This window comes from Octodon degus, unplaced genomic scaffold, assembly GCF_000260255.1.
Source record: "Octodon degus isolate 3935 unplaced genomic scaffold, OctDeg1.0 scaffold00114, whole genome shotgun sequence".
Classification (NCBI taxonomy): Eukaryota; Metazoa; Chordata; class Mammalia; order Rodentia; family Octodontidae; genus Octodon; species Octodon degus.
Window position 1 is genome coordinate 6,450,694 of NW_004524690.1, and position 18,733 is coordinate 6,469,426.

At 38.2% G+C, this 18,733-nt stretch overlaps 1 protein-coding gene across 2 annotated transcripts; it reads right to left on the bottom strand.

Moving 5' to 3' along the window:
• Nucleotides 1–55: 55 nt before the first annotated feature.
• Lrp2bp (LRP2 binding protein) lies at nucleotides 56–17,827 on the bottom strand. Of its 2 annotated transcripts, XM_023699616.1 has the most exons (11): nucleotides 17,762–17,827; nucleotides 16,802–16,964; nucleotides 16,255–16,381; nucleotides 15,318–15,430; nucleotides 14,312–14,425; nucleotides 10,322–10,464; nucleotides 10,021–10,126; nucleotides 8,585–8,808; nucleotides 6,741–6,915; nucleotides 3,522–3,634; nucleotides 56–450 (listed from the first exon to the last, which is right to left on the bottom strand). In XM_023699616.1, exons 3-10 carry the CDS (start codon nucleotides 16,358–16,360, stop codon nucleotides 3,569–3,571), a joined length of 1,047 nt encoding a protein of 348 aa, XP_023555384.1. In that variant the 5' UTR covers nucleotides 16,361–16,381; nucleotides 16,802–16,964; nucleotides 17,762–17,827; the 3' UTR covers nucleotides 56–450; nucleotides 3,522–3,568. The 2 variants fall into 2 exon arrangements, with proteins under 2 accessions (XP_023555384.1, XP_004639843.1); XM_004639786.2 differs by lacking the exon at nucleotides 17,762–17,827 and having other exon boundaries at nucleotides 16,802–17,103.
• Between the last annotated feature and the right edge of the window lie 906 nt (nucleotides 17,828–18,733).

Sequence of the window (18,733 nt, forward strand, 5' to 3'; positions counted from 1 at the left end):
TGGTTAGATGCTTAAAAAAAATCGGGGGGGCTGTTCAAATAGCTATGTCTTTTTCTTTGGCAAAAAAACAGTCCACTTAAGTACTGTATTTCCAAGGAAGTAAAAAGTTTGCTGCCTTTCACCAGACACAAAACATACATCTGAAATATATGACTTCAGGTGCATGAAAAGAGCCACGTTAGTGCTTAAAATTAGGTATTGGATATGAGCTAAATCCTTGAAAGAATGACACAAGGAAACAGAAAGAGTAGGAAAAGTATTTGAGAGAGCGTAGAGACATCAGGGAGCATCAAGTCTTACATAAGCCTACGAGGGTCACTAGAAGAGGTCTAGGGTTCAGAACTTGTCTGGCTGTTATTGATAGTGGGGTTACAAACAAGTAGCTGGATGATAATTTCCGGGCCTCATCATCTGTTAATGCAGTGATAAAATACCTTCCCCATTCTGGTCCTAGAAATAATAAAAGCAAAACAGTTAAGAGGTAAAAATTCAGTTTGAATCCATAAAAGAAAGATACTAAATATATTAAAATATGACGAATATCGATTGCTCATACCTGCTAAGTTCTTTATAAAAAACAAGTTCTGAAAATGATTAAAACTTAGCATACTGAATTTTGTCTTTGAGATTCTTCTAAGTTACAGCTCCTTGATTGTAACTAATTATTTGACATTTAAGAATAAGCCAAACTTGGCTGTTTATATGTGTAAGAATTATTCTTTAATGGGCTACTGATAAGATCATTTCAGATACATTCAGGGGAGAAGAGTAATGTGAAGTTGCCAAGCCCAAAGAACTCATCATAACACAGTTACGGAAGTGTCTCTCAGCATAATTCTATGCTAGCATTTGAACTTCAGTTGTTAAGCTTATATTGCAAATTATACAAATAATCGGGTTCCTCAGTGTTTCTTTACAATAACTTCTCACTTTTTCATGAGACAACAGCTATAATGAGTCTTCCAGAAGTTTGGGGTTTGTTTTTAAGAGTAAAAATCTGGACATTTCACTTCACTTGAATTACAGAGGACCTCTACTCTCAGGTCCAGGTTTACACTGCTGTCAGCACCGTGGTAGAAGTGTGCAATACCAGATTATCAGCTTTAAATTATAATTACAGTAAATGGAAATTTTAAATTCTGTGTTGAGATAATGGGCACAGCATCTTACCACATTTTCCTATAATTAGGATTTCTGAGAACTGTATTTACTTTGCTTTTGCTGTACCAGGGATTGAATCCAGGGCCTCATCTGTGCTAGGCAGGTGCTCTACCACTGAGCTGCATCACTGGCCTTGATATCAAGCAATGAAGGTCTAGTGATATAAGCAAGCCAGAACATCAAACAAGAGCAACTAATTTTTTGCTGTACAGCAGCTCTAGTGATTGTCCCCTGCATATTATCATCATCATACCTTGGTATTCAACTGCTTTGATACTTGCCAAATTTAGTACTTAAGACCTTTTGACAAAAATATTTTGGCCCAGTACTCATTGGTTTGGTATTCTAGACACATGCTAGAGTTTGTCAGTGTGGATGGCCTCACTTGCTTCATGACTCCCTCCCCTTCCCAGCCAAAACAGTTGATTTGGTACTCACTGTTCTTGGTACTTGTCTCGCCTCCCAGATCCCATTAATGATCTGTGACAAGGTAGCATTCTATTTCTGTTTTCCTGCTACTAAGATGAGACCTTGTTTAAATCCATAAAAAAAAAAAAAAAAAAAAAAGGCCCAGGGATATAGCTCAGTGGCACAAGTTGCCTGCCTGGCAAGCACAAGGTCCTGAGTTTGGTACTTAGTACAAAAATAAGCCCCCATTAAAAAAACCCAAATCCACACACAAAAAAAGGATATTGTGACTTCAAAAGAATGCTGTATCATCTTAATGTTTACCCCAAAAGGATACTTAAAGTATTTTTAAGACAGCACCTCCTTGAAGCATTTTCTTAAACCCACTTTTTAAAATTTTAGAATGACCAGTTATTTGTTAGACTCTTTGAGGTTTGATAACCTCGAAAGTAGAAATGCTACACACATTTATCAAAAATGTTATCTGACAGATTTGATACTTTAAATTTCTTTGGGGCTGGTGAGATAGCTCATTGTTCTAAAGCACCTACTTAGAACAAGCTTAGCAAAGCTCAAAGACCACGGTTCAATCCCCCAGCACCACATGCCAGCCAGCCCCGCCCCCTAGTGGCTGAGCTGGCCACACACACACACACACACACACACACACAAATTTTAAAAAATGTAAAAAAAAAATAAATTTCTTTGACCTATATTTTGTGAATTTTTTAAAATTTAAAATTTATTTTTATTTGCTTTTAGTCTTTTTGAGACAGGATCTCACTATGCAGTTCAGGCTGGCCTTGAACTCACAGCCATTCTCCTGCTGCAGCTTCCCAAATGTTGGGGTTACAGGCATGAACCGCCCACTATACCTAGCTCTCAACACTGAATTCTGGTAACTTTTTTCTTTTTTGTACCAGGAATCGAACTCAGAACCTTGGACTTGCCACATAAGTGCTTATGCTGCTGAGCTATGTCCCAGCTCTAATAACTCCTAAGTGTCAAGGCTAAAGAAACCTCAGGCTGAAATCTAAGTCTCAGGAGCTGTGATTACAGGTGCACACCAACTGACTGGCCTTTTATTTGTATTAGTACTTGTATGCAGTATTATTGTGATTACATTCGTCACAGAGAGTTGATATATGTACATAATACATCTTCATTCTTTTTACATCCCCTTCTCCTGTCCCTCCATTTCTGGATACCCTTTCCCATGTGCAAAAGATCTCCTATTTCCTCTTAAGATGTTTAAATGACTGAAGCAAAAAATTAGAACTAAAAATATGTTATTCGATATTCATGAAATTAGCTGGGTGTGGTGGCTCACCCCTGTAATCCCAGCAACTTGGGAGGATCACCACAAGTTGGAGGCCACCCTAGGCTGTATAATGTGTTCAAGGCCAGACAGGACTATGTAGTGAGTCACTGTCTCAAAAAAACAAAACGAAAAGTTCACAAGACTAAAAGCCAAAGAAGTGTTTTAAATTAAACTTTCAGGGGAGCTGGGGAGATGGCTCAGTGGAATAAGCACTTCCCTGGTAAGCACAAGGGCCTGAGTTCTGCCAAAAAAAAAAAATAAAATAATAATAATAATAATAATAATAATAATATCTTTCAAATGATGTTTTAAATAAGTTCATAGCATTTATACATAATAAACTAAAACTGTTAAATCTTCTTAGGCACTCTTTGTTTAAGAAATGAAAATGATATTTGCTTTATGAATGGTTTTAAATTTAATATACTGTAGGCATTGGGTAGGTGGGAGGGGGGGCGGGGCAGGAAATCTCTGATACCACTTTAACAATCTGATCCCATGGCTAGGTTTTAGGTTGTAAGGTTTACAACACACAAACTTAAGAATAACAGTAACATATTATCTGTTAAATACCCAGGATGATGTAAGTTGGAAAGCAGAAATAACCATCAGATGCTATAAAAATACACACATTGTATGGTGTTAGGATTGAAGATCTTTGTTGGAATGCAATGTGGTCTAAATTCTTTGATGAATAACTAAGCAGTGAAGTTCACTTGCCAGTACAGGATCCAAATGACAAGCCTTAAAATCAAAGAGAGTCAGTTATTTAGATATATTCTAATTGTAGGTATTTCTCCTTTTATCTGTTTTTAAGGATAGTACAAGGGCTGGCAGGATAGCTCAGTGGAATAAGTGCTTGCTTAGGTAAGCACAAGGGCCAGGGTTCAATCCCTGGCACCACATGCTGCACCAGCCCTGCCACTGGGTGCGCTGAGCTGGTGATGGAGTCCGGGCATGGTAGCACACGCCTGTAATCCTGGTACTAGGGAGGAATAAATCAGAAGGATCACTATGAGTCTGAGCTGTGTAGTGAGACCCTGCACAAAAAAAAATAAATAAAACTTAAGGATAGTACAGTACAGTGAATTTCAGGAAATTTTCTTAAGGTATTTTTCTGATTTCCTTCTAGAAATAAGGAAATTTCAAATTTAACCTATGCAAAATAGAGCATACTGTATTATTTAAGAGAGAACCAAGAACAAAGGTATTTTAACACAGAAGCTACAATGTAACCATTATATGTCATGGGGACTTGCGGGTTAGCTCAGTTGTCTAAAGCCTCTGCTTGGGCAAACTCAGGTACAGGGGACCACAGTTTGATCCCCAGCACTACATGTCACACTAGACTTGCCCTTAAGGCAAGCTGAGCCAGCCCCCCCAAAAAAAGGAATCTTAACCATTATATGTCATGAATTAAGCAAAATGGAAAGCATTAATATTCGACCTCACTTGCTATTCACTTCGTATGTGAATAGCAGCATCTATAACTTATTTTGGAATGTAAAGTTTTTTTCTGCCCAAAGTAAACAGTGCAAAAGGTGCACAACTTTTAGAAAGTAAAAAATATGGGAACTATATCAGAGGTTATTTTCAATCTCACCATGTGCAGAAATTCCCCTTGGTACTTAGGCTCATTGGTCACTAGGTACAGGATTTGCTTGGTCACTTCTAGTGGTAGTAAGTTACTTAGAAAAATTCTGTTTCCCAAAGCTTTATTAGAACATTCTTCTTGTATTAAGCTGAGGTTTCCCTTCATGTACTTTAGAATCATTGAGAGGTTCTAGGAAAACATATGTTATTTAGAAACCCTAAGTGTAGTAGTTGGCAAAGTCACCCAGCCTGACAGTGGTGGGGATGAGATCAGCCGTGAGTCTCATGACCTTAGGTCCATGAATGACCGTGTTGTCCTCTTCCCTTTTTCCACAAACCACCATCCTTACCCCTAATTGTGCTCCCTCATCCACAGTTCTATTCTATAGGACACTACTTGTTCTGTGGCTATCATTGTTGGGATTCCCCCTTTTTATTTCTCTTGCTTTAAATGAAGCATTGTTTTTCTTCTCATGCTTCAAATTACATGATTACTCCGGACCCTTCACTCATTTACTGCCTCTAGTTTTTCTCCATTTTATCAGTATCCTACAATATGCAATGGCCAAATTAAATACTGTATCCTAGAGGTTATCTTATTAGGAAATATTGCTTCGTATTATATGGAAAATAGTTCCAACACTGATCTGTTGTGTTGCTTTTTCAAGATGTATAACCATCTTTCAGGTTTATTTTTTACCCAGAATTTTGTCTGCTAGTATATAGGATAGTTCTGAAACTGGTAGACAGTAATTGAGAAAGTATTTAGATTTTTAAATTTAGCAAAGTCATCTTATTCCTATCAACAGAACAGTGTAGCAGGGAATATCCTAAAGGTCATTGTATTTGGTTATATGCCATATTCCTATATTTATGTATTTATACAGTTTTGGTACTTGGAAAGTTTTAATATCAAACACAGTACCTAAATTTGCCTGCACCTTAGGGTCCCCTGGGGAGCTTTAATACATACGCATGTTTGCATCCTCGGGATGGCAATCCTTAGGGACTGTAATTTAATTCTTCTAAAATCAGGCGTAAACTATAGAATTTCAGGTGGTTTTAATACACAGGCAAGTTCAGAAATCACTGCTATCATACCGGATTCAGGCAAAATCCTCAGGAAATTATTCCTTGCCTTGTTCCACTGGTTCAAGCTGAGTAATTTGTATGCTACATGAATTGCTTTATACATTTTTATATACTTCCAGGTTGAATTCAACTCATGTACAATTTTGGGGGTTTTCTTATAGTTACAATTCATAATGCTATCTCCATAACCATTTCATTGGCCCTTTAAATTTTGTTGTTAGTGTTCCTGTTTGGTTTTGCTGTACTGAGAAACGAACCCAAGGCTTGGTAAGCTATATCACTTTTAAAAATTTTTTACTTTTGATTGATTGGTTGGTTTTGAGATAGTGTAGCCTGTTTTTGTTTTGTTTTGTTTTGTAGCGTTTTGAACTTGCAGTAATCCTCCTGCCACCATACCCTACTATGTTTTTGGTTTTTTTTAAATTTTATTTATTTATTTTTGTGGCCAGCTTAGCCCACTATGGGGGCGGGACTTCCACCACATGTGGTGCTGGGAATCGAACTGTGGTCCCTGTGCTTTGCCTAAGCTTGTCTGAGCAGGTGCTTTAGACCACTGAGCTATCTCTCCCCCCCCCCCCACTATGTTTTAAGATAAGGTCTCAGGTGCCCAAACTGGGCTTGAACTTGCAATCTTTTTCCTTAGCCTCCCAGAGTGCTGGGATTACAAGTGTGTGCCACAGTGACCACCTTAAAGTTGTTTTCTTTTAGAAGAGAAAGTTACCATGTGGATATGAAAATTAGAAAAAAATAGCAATTACTTGACATTCATGAATATTTCTCCAAAGTATGATATAACACATTTTAAAAACTCTAAAAATTATATTTCATTAAGATATTAGACTGGAGATACAGGTACACACTTAAGTGAAAAGACATGAACTTTTTAGTTCAGGTCTTGGTGCTAGGCCTTAGGTTATAGATGGCTACTGATTTGAAGAGACTAATTTTCATCAAAATAGGACTTTTTGTCATGTGAATGTAATTATGCTAATATGAAATTATCAGAATTATCTGTAAACAATCTGCATCCCCAACAGGCTTTTTGTCCACAGGTTATCTGCTCAGTAATTAAGTAGGAGAAAACAATTATCCATGAAGTTCAAGCTTTAAGTAAAAGCCCAGCAATTTCTATTTGGATGAATTTTTACTTTGCTCTAAAGCTTACTTTAGAATAATAGTGTTTAGCTGTTGCTTCATCTTTTGTGATGCCCAAGCCAAGCTGAAGACACCGTGCATAGTAGAAAGACGCCATGGCTATGCCCCTGTTAACGAACTCCGGAAGACAGTCCGTGACCTGGGCTATCATGGGAATGTCATGAGCCTCATCATAGTCAGCAATCCTGGTAGAACATCAAATTGTGAATTGAAAAGAACATCAGTTGGGGTTTACATACTTACAAAATGATGGGCCTACAAATTATCCTTACACTCAGTGATGGCTTTGCCCCTTAGGGAACTAAGTTTTATGCTATGTGTGAGGGGTTCAGAAAACAAAATCAGCTAATACCGGAGGAAGATGAAGAAGTTTCCTCATGATCCTCCCGATCAGGCTTAATAACCATTAGACAACAAATGATATTTTTTTTGTAATATTAGCTTTTTAAGTTTATTATCATTTTGTGGACTTAAATGCAGAAAGTAGAATTTATATTTCTTTGGATCAAATATTGAAACATTAACTTTATATCTTGGCCTGTAGTCACATAGTACTTGAAAAAACTTTAAAAAACTAACACCTCTACTTAAAAAATAAGCAATAATAAAAGGAGCTATCTTTTGTATAGTAGACACAGAGAATCCTGTGAAATGAAATTTGCCAACTCCGTGTTAAATACGGTAGAGGGAATCAAAATGTAGACAACAATGGGAAGTTTCAAAAATTTGAAAGAACTATTTAAGTCTTAGTTTTAATCAGGATTGGAACTTGCTTGGGAACACTTGAGATTCCCCCCTTTTAAGTAGCCTTCTGAAGAGGGGGAACCAGCTCCTCCTTGCCTTCATCTTCTCAGGGGCTGCCCTACCCATGCTGGGAGAAAGGTCTGGCTTGCCTAGGGTATTGCTTTGATACAGTGTGGACAGTCATAACAGAAAGTATGTGGAGCCCGTGGACCCCGAGAAAAGTTTCCATATATTTTATAAGAGAATTAGGGTCACATTTAACTATTTTATAGTAATGAAATTCTATTTCCATTGTAATCGAACTGCATGATTTGAGTATAGGAACAAACAGGCTGAATAGATAGATGTTTCTGATATGTCAATGTATTTTAAGTATAGTTTTGTATCCAATAAAACATTTTTTTGAAAACTGTTTTAAAAAGGAAACGGTAGTGGGAACAAAGTCTCACTACGTAGTTCAGGCTGGCCTTGAACTCCCTATGTGGGGCAGGTTGGCCTCAAACTGTCAGTGATATTTCTCCCAAGTGCTGGAGTTTTAGGTGTGCGCCACCACACCTCACATGCAAAAGGAAACTTGCTTCAGATAATAGCACTGAAATTATAAAGATCAATAGCATAGAATTATACCATCCAATGTGGTAGTTATTAGTCATATGTGGCTGTTTAAGTTCAAAAACTTAGTCCTAAATTACATTAGACTCACATTGTGTTCACTTGTTACCATTCTCAACATTTGCAGAAAGTTTAATCAGACACATCTACCACAAAATGCCCAGTAGTTGTGAATCTTTCATCCAGCTTATTTAAATGTTACTGATGTAGTCTGTGTCCCCGGCAAAATTCAGGTGTTGCTAGTGTGACAGTATTAAGAGAAGGGTCCTCTGACAGGTGATTAGGTCTCAGAGCTCCTCCTCAGTGGGGGAGATTAGAGCCCTCACCCCTGATTTCAACTTCCCTTTGCACTCTGACTTGGGGGGACACAGTGTTCCTCCCCACCCAGGGATGAAGCCTTGCTGGCCAGTGTCCCAGTCTATAAAACTGAGAAATTTCTATTCATTACTTAATCTGTAGTGTTCTGTTATAGAAATACAAAATGGACTAGGAAGTCACCTTTTGGAAAATGTCACACACTTCGTAAAGAACTTCATCTTGTAGTAATACTCGACCAGATTCCCTTGAGCATAGATATTCCCGCGATCTGCAGCTTCCCTTAGGCACTGCAGGGCAGCTTCAGTATCCTGGCGGATGCCTTGTCCGTAAAAGTACATGAGGCCCAGTGCACCCTGGGACTCCAGATTCCCATTGCCACATGCTTCTGAATGCCAATAAAATGCCTAAGAAAAGCAGAATTGCATCATTTTATTTATTCACAAATGAAATTACAAAGGAATAATGGAAAGAAAAAGCTTTAATTATAAGAAGATATAATATGAATTGCGAGGAAATAGTTCTAGCCCCAAATGTATTTCACACTACTCTGAATTCAGTGAAAGAGTGCAGAAGTGGGTCCTGTGTCTACCTACAAGCTGGTGGGGTCACAGGCGAGATTGCTGGGGCAGAGAAGGATCAGCTTTGCTAGGTTTCAGCCTTCTTGACTCTCCAAAGTAAGGCTTGAGATAGTGCGGCAGGGGAAAGAAGAGCTGCTGATACAGGGGAAGAAACCAAAGCTTGGGGGGATCCCAGATGGCAGCTGTCTGTAGGTCAAGCACAATAACCTGATGTTCAACTATGTTAAATTTGAATCAGGTTTACAAATTATTTTCTCTTTCAGTTATTGAGAATAGTCTTAATTATCATCTGCCTTTTACTAATATGCCATTAACTCCTCTCTTACAAATAAGAATCAACAACTTTCTTCTTGCTGTAGGAGTTTTGAAGAACGTTCCAATCACTAAGGTTATATTTCACTGGAATTCTTAAATAGATTTAACTTTTAAGTAAGTCTTGGTATGTTTTACTCATTAGTGTTACATACTCCTCAAATCAAAGGTAATATTAATTATTCATGTATAAAAGGAATTGGGCCTTAACTTCAGGAATATCCCTTTCTGCTTTTTATATAATCCTTTGTATGTGTAATCTTTTATTGTACACAAAATACTCTTGTATCTCTGCTGTCCATTGGGAGAGGTAAGGAAGGTAGTATTTATAGATAAGTAAAAGACATGAAATCAACTAACTACCAACTTCCTTTAATTTTTATGGAACTATAAAAGATACTCAAAACTCTGTATTTATTCCCCACTGTCTTCTCCAAAAGTGAAATATTAATTTAGTTATAATGCTAGTATTGGCTGGCAGGATAGCTCACTGAACTAAGTGCCTGCTCAGGCAAGCGCTGGGACTGGGTTTGATCTTCAGCACCACATGCTGCGCCGGGCTGGCCCCAGGTGTGCTGAACCAGCCACCAAGACCAGGCCTGGTGATACATGCCTGTAATCCCAGGGCTGGGGAGGCTGAAAACTAGAGGATTACTATGAGTCCCAGCTGTGTAGTGAGACCCTGTACCATATGCTAGCACTAAAAAGAAAAAAGAGAAGTGTTACCTTTTCTAACTCTTTGGGTTCTTTCGTTGAATAATATAGTCCTAAGATACTTTGAGCCTTCACACTGGCTTTTGGATTTCCATTGTCTGCAGCAAAAAGCCACAATCTAAAAGAGAAAGCAAGGCAACTTATTCTTAGATTTAGCATTTCAATAGAACAAAAATTTGGGGCCGGGGAGATGGCTCAGTGGAATAAGCGCTTCCCTGGCAAGCACAAGGCCCAGAGTTCAATCCCTGGTTCTGCAAAAAAAAAAATAATAATAATAATAATAGAACAAAAATTTGTTTTCAGGTAAGGTTACCTTTCAGCTTCCTCATCTGACCGTTTAACACCTTTTCCTTCATAATAAGCTCTTCCAAGATTAAAAGCAGCAGCAAATTTTAAATGTCTTGCTTTTGGACATGGAGAATCAAGAATTCTCTTCATATAATCCACTCCTTTTTCCTTCCACAAAGGAAAATAACAAACAAAACAAAACAAAAACAAAAACCACACCTTATTTAAGTTCTTTCTAAATTGAATTTCTTTGTTCTAATAATGTACCACATTTATCTTCTGATATGAATGCATATTACATTGTGAATCTATGCTTATGATTGTTCCGGATTCCTGAGTAAACATAGAGGGAAAAATGAATAAAAGGACATTTGCTGGCCAGGCATCTCCAGGAGGAGTGCTGGCATAGGAGAGTGTTCATTTTATAGTTTCCAGCATTGCATTGTGAATACAGTCCAAACTGGAGGCCACTGTTTGCCAAATCCAGTGAGGTCTACCCCCTCTCGCTCTCTGATCACACTCCAGCCATACTGTCTTCCTTTCTGTTCCTCGGGCCTGAGAATCAGCTACTTACATGATGGTCTTTGGCATGTGCTGCTCCTTCTTGTTGCTCAGTTCTTAGTTCATCGTGTCCTCAAAGCAGCCTTCCCACTCTGAGACAAGAGCCCTCTCCAGTCTGAGTGACCTTTTCAGGCACCTTCCTGTATCATCCCATTTCACATTTTCCACAGCTCATATACCTAACACTATCTAATTCACTACCTTTCCTCTAACAATAGCTTTATTGCCGCACTGCCGTCCCTCTTGTGCCTAGAAAAGTTCTAGGCTCATAGCAGGTCCTGAAGAAAGATGTGTTAGAAGAATGAATGGCAAATCATTCTGGAATGGTGACTGTGCAGCCGAAGGAGGGGTGGGGAAGACAGAATGGAAAAAGACTAGTAGCTTATCAGTGACATACTGTTTCATATACTCAAGCTGGCTGAAGACGATGTAGGACAAGGAGAAAATGGAGAGCAGAGGATTAGACTGAAAGATCAAAGAGGGCTGGGAGGTGGCTCAGTGGTCTAAGCACCTGGCAAGCACAGGGACCAGTGTTCAATTCCAGCACCACATGCCACACTGGCCCCGCCCCAGGAGGTAGCGAGCAGGCCACTGAAAATGGGCATGGTATTGCACCCCTGTAATCCCAGTGCTGGAGAGGCTGAAACAGGAGGATCACCACGAGTCTGGCTTTTGTAGGCTAAGGATGTGGCCAGATGGGATAGTACAGAAGTTTTAAATTTTTTATGTGGAGTAGTTGAGGTAATAACAAGGCTTAGGGTATAGCCACACGTCGACTGGCTGAGATGGAGTGAAGGCCAGGGATAAAGGAAGTACACTGAATCTGTGAAGGAGTTCTATGGCTAAGTTAAAAGATGATCAATCTTCATGAACACAGAAGTCAAATCAGATGTCGAGAGGAAAGCTAGCCTCAGAGCTAAAGCCTGCAGACTAGCATCCATACTAACCACAGCTTATGTTGCCACTGTTTTCCCTACAAAATTTCAAAATGTGTGTATGTGCACTTATTTTAAATAAATATTTTTACTGAGCCATTTTATTTTGGTGTATCACTTGTTATAAGTAAAGCACATATGTACTCTCTTTGAACAGACAGATTTACATTTATCCAGGTAAACTACATTTGTTTGATGGCCACAATGATTATAAATTTCTTTTTTAAAATTTTTACTTTTACTGGAACAGATTTTTAGGGTTTTTGTTTGTTTTGGCAGAACCAGAGATTGAACTCAGGCTCTTGCGCTTGCCAGGAAGCGCTTATTCCACTGAGCCATCTCCCCAGCCCTAAAATTTTTACTTTTTATATTAAATTTTCAAGCATATAGGAAAGTGGAAGGAATAATATATAAATATTTTTGCAACTCTAGATTTTCAGCAGCAGTATTTTGCTGTATTTGCTTCATACACATTTTTTCTGACTTGCCCTAAACTAAAATACATAAATATCAGGAAATATCACTGCTACATATTCAGGATCCTATATAAAGAATATATTCTTTTGCATAAGCAGTATACTATGATTTTTTCCAATAAAGTCCGTCATTTACTTGTTAGGAAGTAAAATTTTTAAAGATGTTTCCACAAATTCTTTTTTTTTTTTTTTTTTTTGTGGCTGGCTCAGCCCGCCCTGGGGGTGGGGCTGGCACAACATCTGGTGCGAGGGATCGAACCACAGTCCCTTTGTTTTCCTAAACAGGTGCTTTAGACCGCTGAGCTATGTCACCCGTCTGTTTCCACAATTTCAATTTGTGTTGCATTATAATTTGTCCTTTAGTCTTTTCATGTTTGATTAATGAAATGTTTTAACTTTTTGAGATATAGTTCACTTGCCACTATTCCTGTAACATTCCCAGATACAGATGTGTAAACTGTATTATAGTCTCCTGAGTGTGAAAAGCTAGACGAGTAAAGAAGATCCACAATGTACAATAGATATTGAAAAATGGGAAGAAACTTCAAAAGGAAAGAGAAATGGGGATAGAGCAATGGGGAAAAATAAATATATGTATAATGTATATATTTATAAAAGATAGGTAAGATAGTTATGCTACTAATTTCTCTTAGTTCATTGAAAAAGGTTTTTGCTGACATTGTTTGGACAACTAAGTGCTGATATCTTTTACTCTGAGTAACTAAAGATAATACACAATGTATTATCCATTGTTACCTCCTATTGTTTAGAAAAAAAATTTTTTCTTTAAATCAAAAAAAGAAATGGCTAGGGAAGTTGGATCTAGTCTATTGCAGGAGGTTTCCCAACTTTTCTCATGCGGCTTCCTCTATCTGCCATTCCTTCCATAACCTTTTATCAATAAAATTCAGCTTAGGTCAGCTATTCTATGAAAACCTCTCTGGCCCCATCTTTTTTCCTGCAAATGTATCTATCTCAGCCCAAGACACACACTATCCTGAGTGTCTCTCATAGACAACTGATGTCTGTCCTACTCATCTTTGATTCTCCAGCACCTGTTTTTGACATCGTTCCAAACATTTGTAGAATTCAAAATTAAATGAGACATTAATCCAACTAAAACAGGTGATAAGGTCACAGGAATGAACATATAGTTCATGGGTTGCACAGTGAGTCTCCGAATATAGAAAACTGATATGGGATTTTCTAGCCAGCTTTATGTTCTTCAAGGGGAAGTCCAAGGATGACTGTATAATCCCTACCTAGGTAAGGTACTATTGCACTGCTTTTTAAAATAGGATTTGTGTGTTTTCTCAGTAGTAGATCTGTAGATGAATTAGATGAGGATATTCGTAGTAAGCATCTACAGAGAGATAAATAATTGGCTATATAAGGATAACAGGACAAAGTTTAAGAGGTTTTCATAAAAAAATAAGTGTTCATATTTGATAGATTTTGGAGTAATTCTGTTTTTTACTTATTTTCTATTTTCTTCTATGATCATGTAGCTTTAGAACAATTTTTAAGAATAAAGAAAAGCATTTTACAAAGAAATGTTACTGATAGCCAATGACCTTTAGAGATTCAAATTAGGCAACTGAAAACAAATTGTGGCAAACTGACAGTGCAGTTCCGCAGCCAAGATTATCTCTTTCTGATCTGGTATCTCAAAATTTAGTTAGAGATGTCTTTACTATATATGCAGTGCATATAAATTCCATTTTTATCTGTCACTAGATTTTAAATAACTAGAATAGTTTTAAAAAATATTTTAATATCCAAAGATTCTATTGTTAATTATGACAACTTGACCAAATGTGGTGGTGCATGCCTGTGATCCCAGAACTCTGGAGATTAAGACAGGAGAATGGCCTATAGCTCAAGGCCAGCCTGTGTTGTTACATAGTGAGTTCAAGGCCAGCCTGAACTACACAGCAAGACCCTGTGACAAACAAAAAGAGACATTACTAAAATATAAATAATGTAATGGTACAAACTAATCCCAACAATGAAAACTTAAGCCTGGTGAACAAAACAACTTACAGCATCTACAGTGGTCCCCAGCCCATCATAATACATTACTCCTAGCTGGTAAGTTGCTTGATGATCTTTCTCCTTGATATCTTCAAATTGTTCTAATGCTTCTTCATACCATCCCTATAAGTCCATAGAAAATGATTATTTTATTGTGTCCTTAGAGTAACAACAGACTGAGGCACCATGAGGTTATTTGTGTTGAAACATACAATTAACAAGCAATATAGCTGTATTGAAACCTGTGGCCAAAGCTGAGAGATCATGCTCTTAGCTGTACGACATGCCTATAGGACATCTCAGAGTGACAAGTGCATGCTGAGTTCTCAACAGATACTGGTTTGGAGAGAGAAAGGTTAGAAAGTAGCATATGGGTGAATAACTCCCAAATATTCACTGGATCATAGGGACAGAGGACAGGCCCTTCATCCTTGGGGCTCAGGGAAGAATTGAAGCTGTATTACTGAAGTTGGGATGATAGTTTGCATAATTTCTTTAAGTCTACCTCCCACACTTTCTTAAGGTGGATAAAGTGGAGGATTGGCTCCTTGCTATACAGAAACACAAAGCTATTTCTAAGTACAAACTACTTTTAAATATAAATTAATCTAGTACTAGATCAGAATTGGGGCCCTCAATTATTAGTAATATAATAATATATTATTTTGAGCAAAAATATTAAAATGTTTCATAGTGCAAAAAAGAATTTTTTAAGTACCAAAAACCCCCACTAATAACATTACTGAGAATGACTGCTGTAAAGAAAGGTCAGCTATCTCCTTAAATTGGTAATAATATGTCATACATGAAGTAATTTGATAAGATTTCCTTAATAGAATAATGTTAAGAATACACTTGTTTCTGCTGGGGAGATGGCTCAGTGGAATAAGTGCTTCCCTGGCAAGCGCAAGGGCCTGAGTTCAATCCCTGGTTCTGCCAAAAAACAAAAAAAAACCCACTTATATCTGATGATCTAACAATAGATTTACAGGGAACAAATACAAATAAATGATACCTCTTCAAAGTACAGTTGACCTCGAAGGAAATAAGCCAGAGCATCCCCTCTTCTTATTCTTTCTTTCAAGAGCTGCAGTGCCTTATCTACCAAAGCAGCATGGCTGTAATGATCTGATTTAATAAAGTGAAAATTCCATTAACCATGTAACGTTAATTTCTCTTAAGTAATATATTATATACAATTCACTTGACACTATTAAATGTATTTTCTTTCCTAGTTTGTATACCTAAATCTGGACTCTTCAGCTCAAGGAAAAAAAGTATCACCTAAAAAAGGATTATCATAGTCCTTAACACTTTACTTTGGCATACACACTGATTTTCAAACTAATCCTGTGCACTGCCAAGTAGGAGCTCAAACAACACAGTCTATGTACATATAGTTTTTTGGGGTGAGCAAAGTTATCTACTTGGTGAGTTAAATTTTTAACATGAAGCTTAATTAGAACTAATCAAATCAGCTGACCATGTCCAACTTATTTCGTAAGTCTATAGAAAAGAAATTTGTAGTTTTACATCCCCATTTCAAGTACAGCACAGTGATAGTCTCTTTAATAGAATTGACATTTGGCTTTCTGGAAGCACATGGTTAAGGCCTGAGAGTAACATCAGAATCAGGACTGAATGCTGACTCTTCCACTTACAGTTTGGTACCAGATTAAAGTCATAATTCCAGATTCTTGCAAGGAAGTTTTATGAGGGATCATAAAAGTAACTACTTCCTTGAAATCAGTAAGACACACATTTCTCGTTTAGCTTATCCTAACATATGCTAAAGTTTTAGTAAGCTTATTTTTCTTTCTTCTTTTTTTTGCAGAACCCGGGATTGAACTCAGGCCCTTGCGCTTGCCAGGCTAGTGCTTATTCTACTGAGCCATCTCCCCAGCCCCAGTAAGCATATTTTTCAAGGGAAGATTACATATCCATGTTTGTACCAGTGTTTTCCTTTCTCCACTGGAAGAATTTGTGGTGCTTAGCAGCATACTGAGATATAGAGGTATAAAAGGGATTCTTGGGCAACTTTTCACTGGTCAAATTCATCCTGTTTCCACAATGTGTATTCTGTAAACAAGAATAAAAAATAAATTGGCAGAAATTTCTTCCTCCAGAAAAGTGTAAAGAGAGGCTCCATTCCCACTTGCTATCCATTACAACAAACCCCCACTCATTGCCTAACAATATGACACCAAGCTATCAGTTCTGAGAGGTGAACATTCTTTCCTAGGAAACGAGAATGCTCCCTACCTATAAGACACAGCCATCTTCCACTCCTTTTAATGAAGAAAGGATTAATGAAGAAACCAGTTTACAAGTCCTATCTGACAACTCTGCCGAGTCATGTCACCCACCTCTACTGCTTCCGTTTAATGAGAATTCATGACACTGACAATATAGTTCTTGTGTACAAGTCCTTTGTATGGCCTTGTAACTTGAACTCATCAGACTAATTCATTTCATATGAATGCATTTGTTCATTTTTACCTGGGAATATACTTTATTTTAGTTGCGTTGTTCAGTTTTGTCTTCCTGTCTGTATTGGATGGCTGTGTCATTAGATGGATCACAGTTGAATGGTGAAGCACAGCCTTCATATAACATGTAGAGGCCACTTCATTTGGGATGAAGGAGTCCAGGTTGGCTCAGGCTGGGGGTGTGAGAGAGCAAACTCAGTTGTTGCTATGCTCCTGTAATTATTCCTTCGCATTCTACTGGTATAGCTTGCTTGAGCCAATCAAGAATGAGCTTTCAGGCCAGGTTCCTGATTGGTGGTGAAGAGAACTCAAGAGATTCATTGGAAAACTGCATTTATGTCATTATAGAGACTGTATTTGGTACAGGGTCTTGCTATGCAGCTCGGATTTGTACTGATCCTCCTGTCTGTCTCTCCAGTGCTGGGATTGCAGGCATGTGCCGTCTGGCCCAGTTTTTGTGGCCAGCTTGGCACCTGGGGCCAGCATGGCATGCAATACCGGGGATCAAATCTGGGTCCTTGACCTTACCAGGTTAGCTCTTAGACCACTACGCTATCTCCCCAGCCCCTGCATTTATGTAATTATAAAATAAATTGTTAGGGCCAGGGAAATGGCTCAGTGGAATAAGTGCTTCCCTGGCAAGCGCAAGCACCTGAGCTCAATCCCTGGTTCTGCCAAAAAAAAATAATAAAAATAAATAAATAGTTTCACTGAAAATGAAATGTAGAAAAGGGAGGGAATTCAGTATATTAGCCAAAAAGCAAAAAACAAAAACTCAGTGAATATATATATATATATATATATATATATATATATATATATATGATTCCCCAAATCTTTGGTTTCATTAATGAATATAAAATTCCCAATAAATTACAGGATGTCTTAATGTCTTGGTTACTGTTCACTCATTGCTGGGACAAAATACCTGACACCTAAAGTTAAGGAAGGAAAGGTGTATTTAGCTTACAGTTAGTGGAGGTTTCAGTCCATGCTTGGCTGGCTCCAAAGCTGATTAGCACAGGGTAGATGGCAGCAGTTCCTGGTGGCAGAAAACAGAAAGAGCAAAAGGAAAGACAGCAGCTGTGGCATCCAGCAAGCCTCTCTTCCTTCCCTGCTGACTCCAAAGACCAGAGCTCCTAGAAGGAGGTAGGACCAACCATCCTTCCTCAAGTCGCTTATATAATCCCTTAAGTGCTGAATCATTCAAGGGCAGGCCCTCCATGCCCTAGGGAGGGGCTGTAGAACTACACAAGGTGGTGCCCTCCTCACAGGATGAGGATATTTACAAAACAAGAACCCTGGCTCTCTGTTAAGTCAATTAAACTAAACTCAAGTTGACAAAATGTATCAGGCACTATACCTGGTCACTTTTCTCTCACTGATGAGACAAAATACCTGACCAGCATTAAGGAAGGGAAGGTTTACTTAGCTCACAGTTAGTGGCAATTTCATTCCATAATCAGCTGCCTCCAAGGCAGAGTGGCACAAGGCAGAGGGCTGCAGAAAACAGCAAAAGCAGCAAGAGCAAAGAGGGAGGAGTGGTAGAGAGCAAGCCTCTTTTTTCCTTATACTGTATGCAGGCTATTAGTCCCAGGGTGGGTTGTAGCACTCACACCCATAATCCCAACCTTGAACTGTGAGCCAATCAAAAACTCTAGAAATCCACCCTGTGGCTGTGTGAGGCTTTGCAGAGTGGAGATAGGGGGAGAGGAGACACCTAGAAATAAACCATAACAAAGGGTGAAACAATGTTAGGTAAGGTATTTAGAAGAAGATACAAATGGGATAATGCAATTAGCATACCCTACCATTTATTACCCATAAGCTGATTCACAAGTTTTTACTTTTACTGAAGATGTTAACCCAGCATGCTACTATACACACAAAACAAAGGTTAAAAAAAATATTTGAATGGGGCTGGTGAGATAGCTCAGGGGTC

Bases quoted from the DNA above. Each gene is read 5' to 3' on its own strand.
- Lrp2bp (XM_023699616.1), bottom strand. From the start codon at position 16,360: ATGAATTTGACCAGTGAAAAGTTGCCCAAGAATCCCTTTTATACCTCT. The intron at 10,127-10,321 runs GTAACCTTACCT...TTTCTCTTTTAG, and splicing joins TCAGATGAGGAAGCTGAAAG to ATTGTGGCTTTTTGCTGCAG. The intron at 8,809-10,020 runs GTAACACTTCTC...TGCTTTTCTTAG, and splicing joins AACCCAAAGAGTTAGAAAAG to GCATTTTATTGGCATTCAGA.